The sequence below is a fragment of the Cyprinus carpio genome, chromosome B24 (assembly GCF_018340385.1).
Source record: "Cyprinus carpio isolate SPL01 chromosome B24, ASM1834038v1, whole genome shotgun sequence".
Lineage (NCBI taxonomy): Eukaryota > Metazoa > Chordata > Actinopteri > Cypriniformes > Cyprinidae > Cyprinus > Cyprinus carpio.
In genome coordinates, this window is record NC_056620.1 from 14,707,435 (window position 1) to 14,720,295 (window position 12,861).

Below are 12,861 nucleotides of genomic sequence, written 5' to 3' on the forward strand. Positions count from 1 at the left end.
AAACAACAGCAGCACTGACAGCACCGTCGCATCCTACTGAAGTATTAACCAGAGCGACAAAACTGCACAGCCTTGACCATTAGGAAACCGTCCAGCCTAAACCAGGTACGATTTGCGAATTCGCTCGGCCTTATAGATAAGCCCTCTGAGTCGTATTCTATGATAAGCGCGCCTGTTTCATTAGCATCTGTGTATAGCTTGTCAGATTTATATAACCCGTTGCATTCATGCAAGCTCAAACGCCGTATGCTGTGCTGTAAATGAAAGATTTGTTCCGTTGGGATTTGCACTTGTAGCTGTCATATCTGGATATGTCATGTTGGATACTATGTTTTGATGTGATGTTATTACCGAGTACACGTGACATGTCAAGGACGAGAGCGAGTAGCTAGTGTGTTATCACAAAAAGATTTATTATTTCTTTGTATTTTCATTCTAACGTCATATAAAAGAATGCATTTTACGCTCTTAATGTTCATAAATCTGTCAGGATTGTGTGTTCATTTAAACAAAGGCAAAGAGGAAGAGCAAGAATATCACTGCAATATCTATTGTTTCAGTTTGGCTTCTGGTAATAAGTTGATTTATATTCTGAGTTTGAGGCAATGAAGGGTTTAGCTATGAATGAAGCTATTATTATTATGCACATTGTAACTAACATTAGATCTCTTATAATTCCAGAACATTCTCCATTATAATATGTTAGAGGTCAAAATTGCAAAATTGGACTGCCAAAAAAAAAAAAAAATAAATAAAAAATAAAATAAATAAACGATTGACGATTGATGTATGTATGTATCTGGAATCTGAGGTTGCAAAAAAAAATCAAAATACTGAGAAAATCGCCTTTAAAGTTGTCCAAATGAGGTTCTTAGCTTTGCATATTACTAATCAAAAATTAAGTTTTGATATATTTACGGTAAGAAATTTACAAAATATCTTAATGGAACATCATTATCCTAATGATTTTTGGCATTTAAGAAAAATCAATAATTTTGACCCATACAATGTATTGTTGCCTATTGCTACAAATATACCCATGCTACTTATGACTGGTTTTGTGCTCCAGGGTCACATATTAGGTACAAACAAATTTGATATTCATTTTGAAAAATATATATTGAATATTGAACTTTATTTATTTTATTTATTTTTTTACTATGGCACCCATATTGAGTGAGAAAATGGATGAAGGTTGCACCTGCTTCTCAATTTAATTCTTATAAACCTTTATTTTCTAAGTTGCAACCTGTTCCATCCCAGCACTCAATCCCAGACGTCAGTGGTGTACACATTATGCAAAAAAAGAGGCACACCCATCTCAGCATTCTTTCTACAGCAGTCCTGTTTTGTTCTTTGTTATGTAAAATGTGAACCTGCTGAACCTCTATTGTTGAATTCTCAGTTTGTTAGGGCTGTTTTGTCCAAACTGTTGCACAAGCTGTCTCTGAGGGTGCGTTGGTGGATTCCACAGAGGTCTACCTAGACATAGGCAGGGTAACTCTTCTGCATGATTGTCACTGTTACCTTGAGGAACTGCTCACTCAAGTCCATATTGATTTTTTGGTCTTGAATTACTTTGCCAAGTGAGCTTTAGATTATATCTGTTTCCCATGTATAAATGGAAAAAGACACTTAATTTAGTGCTTACAGCCAGAGGCATATCAATAGAATGCAACATTATGGTATATTAAGTATAGTGGTGAATAAAAGTTTCTGAATTTTCTGTATTTCTACATAACTTTTTACATACACTTTGATCATATATTACGTAGACCATATTACTACAAGCAGAAAGTCCAATTAAACATATAATACACTTATTTTAGTCTAATTTAGGAACCAAAATGATTTTTTTTAAATATTTTTGTTGGAGGAATGGAGTCTGTGAGTATAATGGTGTCAACAGCCCTTTAATGATGACCTCCTTATGGGTGTTTCACCACACAGTGGCACCATTTTGAAGGCAACAGCTGAGAATGACTGTGCTGAGATGATAACATGGGCTAAATATAACTCTGAGCTCAGGGAAGACCGTCCTCACATCTCATGAGTGACTTAGTTCAACAAAATTCTAGATAATCTTGCAGATTTGAGCCACATCTGTTTTGATGATCTATTCAGGGATCAGATTATTAAAAAAAAATATGGGACATATTTTTCATGCAACATACAAACGAATCTCTAGTAAGAAAGGAATTCAGAAGGACAATTTAGAAATGCATGACATCACAAATGTGACACAGTCCCTTATCCAAGTTTATCTTCTTATCTAGGCCAGATTATGACTGCTTATAAAATCTTTACATTGTTACTTGCTTGGGATTCCTAATGGTTAAAATAGTTGTTGTTTAAATGTTTATCAGTTATAGAATCAATTTGAAAATATAAAAAATTTATGAATTTATGAATTTTACACTACTGTTCAAAATTTGGGGATCAGTAAGATATTTGAATGTTTTTAAAAGAAGTCTCTTATACTTACCAATGCTGCATTTGTATGATCAAAAACATATTGTGAAATATCAATACAATTTAAAATAGTTGTTTTTTTTTTTATTTGAAAATGTTTTAAAATATCATTTATTCCTGTGATGGTAAAGCTGAATTTTCAGCAGTCATTACTCGAATGTCACATTATCCTAAAAAAATCATTTAATTTTGCTGATTTGGAGAATACGGAACATTTTCTATTATTAACCATGTTGAAAACAGCTAAATATTATTATTTTGTTGTTATAATTTTTTTTCCCAGGATTATTTGATTAAAAGAAAGTTCAAAAGAACAGCATTCATTTGAAATAGAAAACCTTTGTAATATTATAAATGTTTTTATTGACATTTATTATGATTACACTATTATTGTCACATATTATTATTACATTAATAACTGTCTGTATAAAAAAATAAAAAAATTGTTGCATCAAAGCAAGTGAATGATGGAACTGCTATCTTAAAATATATGTTCTTAATAAATTTGAAATTTTATTTGTGAGAACCAGTGGCCCAATGTATAGCAGCAAGGAAAGCCAAAAAAATATTTTAATAATTACACTATAATTAAAATGACATTTTAGTGCAGCAGTGCTGTTCTTATAATTCTTTTTAGTAGGTTAATAATTGTGACTATAAAGTCACATGAGTTTTTTTAATGTTTAATGATTTGCAAGGCAACTGCACATCACAGTGGGTCTAAATAAGAGCATCTCTCTGTCACAGGCACTGCTATGTTGAAACGTGTTAGATATGACTGATGTCGAGGTGACATATGAAGACTTCATCGCCTCTGGAAGGACCGGCCGACGCAATGCTGTACACGAAATCCTGGGAACCTCCGGCGGCCTGGACGCTAGCGGACTCTCCCAAACTCTGTCAGAGCTCAATATCAGCAAAGCAGGTGAGTAGAGCTAAGTGTTACTTCTTCAGAAAAAAACACTGTGTGTCATCAAAACACTGCAGTAATGTAATATGGCACTGAGAGGCAGGCTGGCCATGAATAATGCACCAGACAAGCCTGCTTTAGGCAAACTAGAATTTAGAGGGCATGTTAGTGGCTTCCTGCACCAGTTTTTAGCTCAAGACAAACATGGATCTGCTTTATCAAATATAGGCCTGTTAGCCGAAGGCATCCCTGTGAAAAAGCATATCAACCAGCGACTGCAAAACAGCCTGCCGTGCCGTAGGCCGTCAAGTATCCACTAGTTTTCATCAAAACCATCTGCGTTTTGTTTCTGTTTTTGTTTTCACTAACAAAACTCTTCATGTTTTGCTCTCAGAGGCAGGGAATGATGAAGAGAAAAACCAAAGCTTGGCAGACTCTGAACCCAAGCAGGAAGAAGGCAAAGGGGAAGGTACATAACAGACTTCAGTGACAGAATCAGGAAATACCCCCTCTAGTGGCTGATTTTAAAATTGAGCATTGAGGGGTTGACGCTGAAAGTAGAGGAGCATCCCTCTCCCTTAAGGATCCAGATGGAGGAGACTTTGCTTTGAGGAAGCTACTGTGAAATGCTGGGCCTTAAGACTCACAGCGAAGCTGTTTTTCGACAGCGAATGCTATTTTAGATGATGTAGGTATGATTTTTACTTAGAAATTCACATTAGTTGTTTGTTACTTAGAGTGACTGGTGGGAATTTGGGTCAGAAGTAATAACATTAGAATGGCAAAGACACTCTTGGGAGATCACATGGATCTTATTTGGGATGCCACCCACTGAACTCTTGATTTTAGATTAACTTATTAACTGCCAGAGTAGCGCAGCTAATACGCACTCAATGTTCAGTCGTTTTATTGGTGTAGTGTTGTAATAGTAATATCAGATTTTGATATTAAATTGTGCTGTCTTTGATATCATGTTGATATTCACATACTATAAGTGCTGCACTTTTGTTAAACACTCACTGAGTTCAGATTAAACTGTCTATGATGGTCTTGCATGGCACTGCTCTTGACTGAATACCTGTGTGTAACTGTTCACATCCCGCAAAGGACTATTCATTTGTGATCCGAACATTTGCAGCGTGTGGTGATGCTAATTCCTTGAGTGTTTTATGATGAAAATTCTTCTTGTATTATGAAATCAAGCGTGATTTTAAGTCTGACTGACACTGCCTATTAACCCTTTTGAAAATGTGTTCAATAGAGCTTGCCTTATCAAACCTCTGCCCATTTTTTGTCTTCCAGTCATTAGCTCTACATCCTCAATTTTGCATAAATATATTTGATGATATTTTCATCTGTGGGCATGTAAATATTTGAATAAATTTAAGCAATCTTTGGGAAAAATGTGATGTTTATTTAAATTAATATATATTATATTATTATTTTTTAATGTGTTAATTTAACGACTAGATAGAAATTGTTTTATTGTATATATATTAAATGGGAAAATGTGATGTTTCTGTATTTTATATATATATATATATATATATCATATGCATATCCACCTTCATCAATAACCCTATCTCTGTACTAAGACAGTGACAGTCATCTCCCACTGGATGGCGCTGTTCACTCACAAATCTCTTATATTTCAAGTGCAGCTCCACCTAATGAGTGATTGAAGGTCAGTTTTGTTTAATTACATTGTATATACTTAGGTGCCTATAGCTATATAATATTATATAATATTTTAAAAAGTGCATTGTTTTCGCTTTCTCTCCAATATTGCAATATTTAGCAGTGTAATTTCTTTTTCTGATTAAAATGGATTTATTCATACATCATGACAGGAAGAAATGAATTGCAAGTGGGAAAACCTGTGGAAAGACCAACGTTTCCTTTCTTCGTCATTTGCCGTGTCATTTCTCTGTAAGTATTTTGAGACCGCCGAACCCTTTGGCAGAGCTGCTGACCTTTTCTGCCTTTTAAGTGGCAGAGCCGCACATTAATCATTAATCAGCTAACACCACACTGGAGTTCACAGTTCTCAGCCAATTTTCACAACCAATGAATCCATGTGGCTTTTCTGAGAGATTTGTTATGTAATTGTGACCCCTGTGCATAAGCAATAGAGACATAAGGTGGTTTAAAGCCAGACGGGACCATGGCCTTAAAACTTTGATCACACACCCCAGTTGTAATTTCAAATCTGTCAAGCATGTCTGTCCACTCAATCACACTCCTCAGAGGTGGCGTCTGGTGGACCCTGTAGCTTGCGTTTGATTGGAAACCAAAGAACGATGGTGCATTTGTAGACCTAATCGTGGGCCTGCGTGAATTATAATATCCGATTATGACAGAACATAAAGAAAAAATACCCAATGTTGGTCTACAATGATTGAAAACTCAAAAGTTATCCTCAAAAATTAATTGTGAAGACCTCTTTTTCATGCATTTACAATGAATACGAACTGCAGCTGAAATTGCACAAACTCTCTGAAACAAATGAGCTGTTTATATTTTCATATACTGGTGTGAGAGAAGTGGGATGTGTCAGAACAAAACTCCTAAAGTTAGATTTGGACTGTGGCCTTGCTCTGGAGTGCAGAGTGAAAATTCAAATCTATGCGGAGCTATTATTCAGATGGAAGGTGTCTATACGTGTGGGCAGGGCTGAACGGCTCAAGGGAGTGAAATTGAATCTGTGGTCTGGGAGCTCTGCTACTCTTAGTCTGCTACCTCTGACAGTGATGGATTTTGTCCTGATGGGAGAGTGTCATACCATCATTTCTAATCTCTCTCTTTCTTCTCTCTCTCTCTCTCTCTCTCACACACACACTCACATTTACACTCACACACAAATACACTGTTGCTTAATATGTGAAAACCTAACTACAACCCGCATTTAACACGCTTAAATGTATAGTTCAGCCAAAATTTTAAATGATCTAATCATTGACCCTCATGTCATACCAAATCCATATGATTTCCTGCAGCACATAAAAAGGAGAATTTTTGAAAAATATCCTGCTGCTCTTTTCCATATGGGGACTGGAGTTGGTAAGCACTAAAATAACAAAAAAGAACAATAAATGTTCTCCAGTAGACTCAGTAGAACTTTAAGTTTTCAATTCAATTCAAGTTTATTTGTATAGCGCTTTTCACGATACAAACCGTTACAAACTTTACAGAAAATTAAGTTTCTACAATATTTATTAGAAGCTTCTCAGTGGTGACTGTCAGTTAATGTACATATGGCAGAAATGTACAGATAAAATCTATTAAAGATGTACTCAAACAGACGATGAACACTATTAACAGCAATTATTATATGATGCAATCAAACTTACAGCAAAATTTGGTAGTTCTGTATGTTGTTTCAGGGTTGGCATCATCTGAGGGGTTGGCATCATCTCTTCTCCAGTGTTTGGTCATCTCAGATCTTTAAAGGGCTGGATCCAGACTGAAGCTTGTGTAAATCCTGAAAACAGAGAAACAAATAGAGACATAAATAACGTAGCTGCTGTTCCAACCAAGCAAAATTGATTTGTTTAACCCAAGCTAAAGAATAATAATGCGCATTTGATAAGATATAACTGCAGTACAAGATTATGCATTATTTGAATGATTGGCCAAAGAGATGTGTCTTTAATATAGATTTAAACAGAGAGAGTGTGTCTGAACCCCGAATGTTATCAGGAAGGCTATTCCAGAGTTTGGGAGCCAAATGCGAAAAAGCTGTCCCTCTTTTAGTGGACTTTGCTATCGGTACTACCAAAAGTCCAGAGTTTTGCGACCTTAAGGAACGTGATGGATTGTAGCCTGGTAGAAGACTAGATAGGTACACAGGCCTGTCTAATATAACACCCAGATTATTGACTGTAGAGGATGTCACAGTACATCTGTCTAGTTGCAAATTGTAATCCAAGAGATTCTGTGTACTGTTTTTTGGTCCAATAAGTAATATATCTGTCTAATCCGAATTTAATAGGAAAAAACTATTTGTCATCCAATCTTTGAAATTTTTAACACACTCTGTTAGCTTAGATAATTTAGAGGTTTAACATCACCTTGTTGAGATATATAGTTGAGTATCATCAGCATAACAGTGGAAACTAATCCCGTATTTTCTAATAATATCACCAAAGGGCAACATGTATATTGAAAATAGCAGAGGACCTAGGACAGATCCTTGTGGCACTCCATATTTTACTGGTGATAACTGAGATGACTACCCATTTTAATAAACAAAGTGGTAGCAATCGGATAGGCAGGATCTAAACCATCTTAAAGCCTGCCCCTTGAATACCTGTATAGTTTTGTAATCGATCTATAAGTATGTCATGATCTATGGTGTCGAACGCAGCACTAAGATCAAGTAAAACTAGCAATGAGATGCAGTCTTGGTCTGATGCAAGAAGCAAGTCATTTGTAATTTTAACAAGTGCAGTTTCTGTGCTATGGTGGGGCCTGAAACCTGGCTGAAAATTTTCATAGAGATCTTTTTTCTTTTCTTTTTTTCTTTTTTTTTTGCAGGAAGGAGCACAATTGAGCAGACACAACTTTTTATAAAATTTTGACATAAATGGAAGATTTGAAATGGGTCTGTAATTTACCAAAATACAAAGATCTAGTTGTGGTTTCTTAATAAGAGGCTTAATAACCACCAGCTTGAATGGTTTTGGGACGTGACCTAAAGATAACGACGAGTTAATAATATTAAGAAGCGGTTCTTCTGCTACAGGTAACAACTCTTTCAGTAATTTAATGGGTACATGATCTAATAAACATGTTGTTGGTTTAGATGCAGTGATAAGTTTATTTAGCTCTTCCTGTCCTATAGTTGTAAAGCACTTGCTGTTCATCTTTGGGTGAGAGACTGGGTATTACTATTGTACCATGTCACAGTACATTTTTCTCTAACCTTTTTCAATTTGATGGGGGCAACAGCTTCTAATGTATTAGAGAAGATAGTGCCCATGTTGCTAGTCATTTCGTCTAGTTCATGTGTATTTATGGGTACAGAAAGCACTTGAGATAAATCAGGCCTGATTTATCCGCCCGGACGATAATGCGGAGCCATATAGTTAATATCAGTAATATGCAGCATGCATGATACAAGGAAATGGTCAGTAACATCATCACTTTGAGGTACAATATCTATATCAGTAAGATCAATTCCATGAGATATAATTGAATCTACTGTAGCATATGATTAAAATGAAGAGTGGGCCCGGTGACATTTTGCTTGACTCCAAAAGAGTTTATTAGGTCAGTAAACGCAAGTCCTAATGCATCATTTGTATAATCAACATGAATGTTAAAATCTCCGATAATTAGCACTTTATCAATGGTAACCAATAGGTCTGAGAGGAAATCTGTACATTTTTTTTTAAAATCTGTATACGGCTCTGGTGGTCTATACACAGTAGCCAGAGCAAGGGATATAATAGATTTCTTTTCCATATCTGACAGTGTAACATTAAGCAGAAGTATTTTGAATGAGTTAAACCTGTATCCTGTTTTTCAAGTCTTCTCAAGCCATAAACAATATAGTATGAGGAACAGACTGAGATTTAATACATCATATGCTAAAAATCTCTGATGTAGCTCTTAAATCAAATGTGGTGCCACTGATGTCAAAGAATTCTGGTCACATGACACATGGAAGCCAATGATTTTTGCATCACTGACATCAAAATGTATGCAAAGCTATTATGTGGCTTTAAAAAACTAAAACTACAAAAGAAAAAAGATTTCTCATTTTTGAAGAGCTAAAATCACTAAAACTACTAATTAAAAATTATTTTAAAACTATATAGATGTGAAAACTGAAAATATAAAAATGGATCCAAATTAAATAAAAACTAAAAATCTACAATAGAATAAAAAAAAAAATAAAACAAAACAAAAAAACAAAAAAAAATAAAAAAAGAAAATAAAAAAAAAATTGGATTTGGAGTAGTATGAGGGTGGGTAAATGATGAAGAAATGTTATAATATTAAATATGAACAATACCTCTGTGAAAATTATAGAAAGGTGCATAAGACAAAAAAAAAAAAAAAAAACACAAATTGAAAAAATTAAGGGAGCCATATGATTTTCATCAGGCTTACATGATCAGAATAATTAATATGAATGATAAATCAATGAACCTGAAAAATTGAAGAAGAAAAAAAAAAGTCCCAGCCACATTTTAGTCATACAACAACTTCCATGATCACAATATTAAATATTAAATAATTATTTGATAATAATTTAGATCATAAACTCTTAATAAAGAAATTAAAAGCTTTTATGCTCACAAAAAATGACAACACCCTCAAATCCAAGTAAATATATTCATTTGCTGCTTAATTATTAATTGGTTCTTTTTCAAAACTTGGTAAAGCAGGTGATTTGGAGTTTTAAATCAGATGAACTTGTGCCCACCTGGCCTCCTCACGTCGCCACCCACGGCGTGTCACTCACACAGGAAGTGATATTGGCTGTCCTGTCGCTGCTTGTTAACAGCTGGTTCACTAATGATCCTCCGCCTGTCGGCTCGCGGTGCAGCGTGGAGGGAGAGCCGCAAGCAGCGTCCTCATCAGTCCTGTCGGCCCGTCTCAGCACACCGCCTGCGGGGAAAAGACCCTCGGCACTGCACGCTGGTGAGCTGCAGGTCTCACGTCATGATCTAGCAGATCAAGGGTGATTGTAATTAGACAGTGACATCGGCTGGCAGTGGGATGCTTGTAATGAGGGCCATGGGGTGGTCTTATGTAGAGACAGAGTGAGTGATAGAGAGAAGCAGAGATATCATGCATTTATGTTTTATAAGGATTACCGGCAAAGGTCAGGCTGGAGTCTTGCTGATGCTCAACAGCTATATAGAGAACAGAGTGCTAAACAAAAGGCGGACAGAGAAACTCAGGAGGAGACAGCTTGACTCTGCAACGCACAGCCTCTGACAGGCAGGACTGACTGCTTGTCTCTGTGCATATGGGTGTGAGGCCAAGAGCTACAGTATTGGTTGGAAGTAGGGAGGCAAAACTTTGCCAGGCTTTAACAGTACAGCACTCTGAAAATGAATTAATAAGCTCCACATAGATTCATATGATACTATAAAAAGTTCCCCAAATAGTATAGCTTTGGGGTAAAGTGGGCCACAACATCCCACAACTTAATTAATTCCCCCATTTTAGTAAATCATGTCAACATTGCATTCATTTGTTTACTTAATTTTGATTAATTAGTAATATTTAATATTTATATATATATATGCACATTTAAAATCTGAGTCAAATATGACTAATGTTGACTATAGAACTCTCCCCAATGAATCAGTTCAATAGTCAACATTAGTCATATTTGAGTCGGATTTTAAATGTGCATATTAAAGCAAACTAATATCATAGCTCTCTCATTTTTGTGGAAGAATTATTCACATATTCTTATTCGCTTCAGATATTCATATGCTACTATAAACATATTTATGGAAGCATATGGGTAGCAAAATTCATAATGCAATGTAATATGCAAAATGAAAATGCAATATGTAAAATGGCAAAGTATTTCTGTATTTTAATTTACATTTTCCCATAGATACTGTATGTGCAACATTTAGTGCAAAATGAAAATAAAAATTCACTTATATACTTTACATTTGCCATTTTCTACACTAGTTTTAATATGTAAATTAAAAAAAATATTTTAACGCTTTATAAGTTAAAAATTAAAATGAAATTGTTTTACCCAAATTGGTTAGATATTTTTAACATGTCCAAGCAAAAACGGTTGCAAAATTATCTTTTAAATGCCATTTTTCCTAAATGCATTTAGACTTATGGGTAGGAAACTTGAGACATGATACCGCGTGATAATTGTAGCAAAATGTAGTATGAATTTCAAAATACATTCTGTGCAGCAAAATGGTGATTTAAAAATCTTTTATTTTTCTTAAATGCATTGACACTTACACTTAAGATGTTTCAATTGCATTTTCATTAAATACCCTGCGATCAGTGTAGACTAGTCAATGTGGATTTGAAAATGCATTCCAAGCCGATCACGCCTCCAACCTGTCAATCATTATATCATTATATCAACAAGATGCACAATATAGGTCAATATTCCCCATTAACCAAACACCTTTCTCCTGCCTCAACATCTCACTGTTTAACACTCCAGTTGATGCACATAAGCAGGCAGTGCAATTCTACACTTTTACCTATTTGCTACCATACTTTATTCTTCTCCTATAATGGATCGTGTGTCCCCGAGCACCTAAGTGTTGCAGGTGTGTCGCACATCTCACTCTGCACGCCGTGTGATGCACGTAAGCAAATTGCACCGGACAACTGTCACGTCCAGAGTAGCCACGGTGTAAGGTGGCATGTAAATAAGTGCAGAATTGCACTGTCTACGTATGTGCATCAGTCGGAGTGTAAACAGTGAGATGAGGCAGGTGAGTATTGACCTATTGTGCGTCTTGTTGCCGAGCCCCGCCTTGATATAAAGATTTTAGAATGGGATTGTGTGAGTCCCACACAAATTTTAATGTTAATGCAAACCAATGCTACAGCATTCTCATTTCTGTGCATAGGAGACATACAGTAGAAGAATAGGAGAACAACTTAAAGGGACAATTTACTCAAATATGGAAATTGAGTTTACTCATCCATGTTGTTCCAAACCTGTATGACTTTCAATGTACTGTAATACAAAAGATGCTATTTTGCAGAATGTTTTTCATTATTTTTGTCAATATAATACAAAACAACATTGGACCCCATTGACTTTCTTTGCATTGATGAAATCTTCTTTTCATTTTTGTGCCGTCAGTCCCTTTAAGTTAAAAGTAGCATATTGTCATTGATATATCAGTCACAAAGAGTGAAATCGGTGCCTATAATTATCCTAATATTTTACTTACAATGTATATTTATTTGTGTTTTTCACACATTTCCCGCCTGAAACAGATAGAGTGACCCATCAGCTTGTACACAACGCCCAGTATTAAAGAGCAGACATAGTACAGGACTTAAATGTGTGTCTCAGCTGGCTGTGATATATCAGTCTCTTCAAAGTACAGACCATGCTGTACACTCACACAAATACATACATTGTTTAAGCCTTCCACCTCACAGATTACAATATTATTTCCTGGCAGATTGCGAAATGATTCATATTTATTACCGCTTAATATAACAATTTTTCTTATTTATCTGTCAGCTGGAGCCAAAATACATAAATCAAATATATAGGGATGCAGACTGTAACAATATGTAATTACCAGAGTGTCTGGGCCCTCTCCCAATAAACACAATTACAGTGACGCATATTGCTCATATTGGGTCAGATTTTACAGGGCGGCAGACTTTTATGATTCTCACACAGTCTCTACGTGTTTGTGCCGCAGTGTCTCCGAGTGACCGATGCATCGACTGTTGTTGTATGCTTTCCTACAGAATCCAGAGCCAAAGTGCTGCTGCGTTCA

General features: G+C 35.5%; 1 protein-coding gene across 1 annotated transcript; it reads left to right on the forward strand.

Annotated features, from left to right (window-relative positions):
- Positions 1–4,775, forward strand: pkia (cAMP-dependent protein kinase inhibitor alpha). The gene is made up of 3 exons (XM_042752197.1): positions 1–105; positions 3,220–3,397; positions 3,777–4,775. Exons 2-3 carry the CDS (start codon positions 3,247–3,249, stop codon positions 3,857–3,859), a joined length of 234 nt encoding a protein of 77 aa, XP_042608131.1. The 5' UTR covers positions 1–105; positions 3,220–3,246; the 3' UTR covers positions 3,860–4,775.
- The last annotated feature ends 8,086 nt before the right edge of the window (positions 4,776–12,861 follow it).

Bases quoted from the DNA above. Each gene is read 5' to 3' on its own strand.
- pkia (XM_042752197.1), top strand. From the start codon at position 3,247: ATGACTGATGTCGAGGTGACATATGAAGACTTCATCGCCTCTGGAAGG. The intron at 3,398-3,776 runs GTGAGTAGAGCT...TTTTGCTCTCAG, and splicing joins GCTCAATATCAGCAAAGCAG to AGGCAGGGAATGATGAAGAG.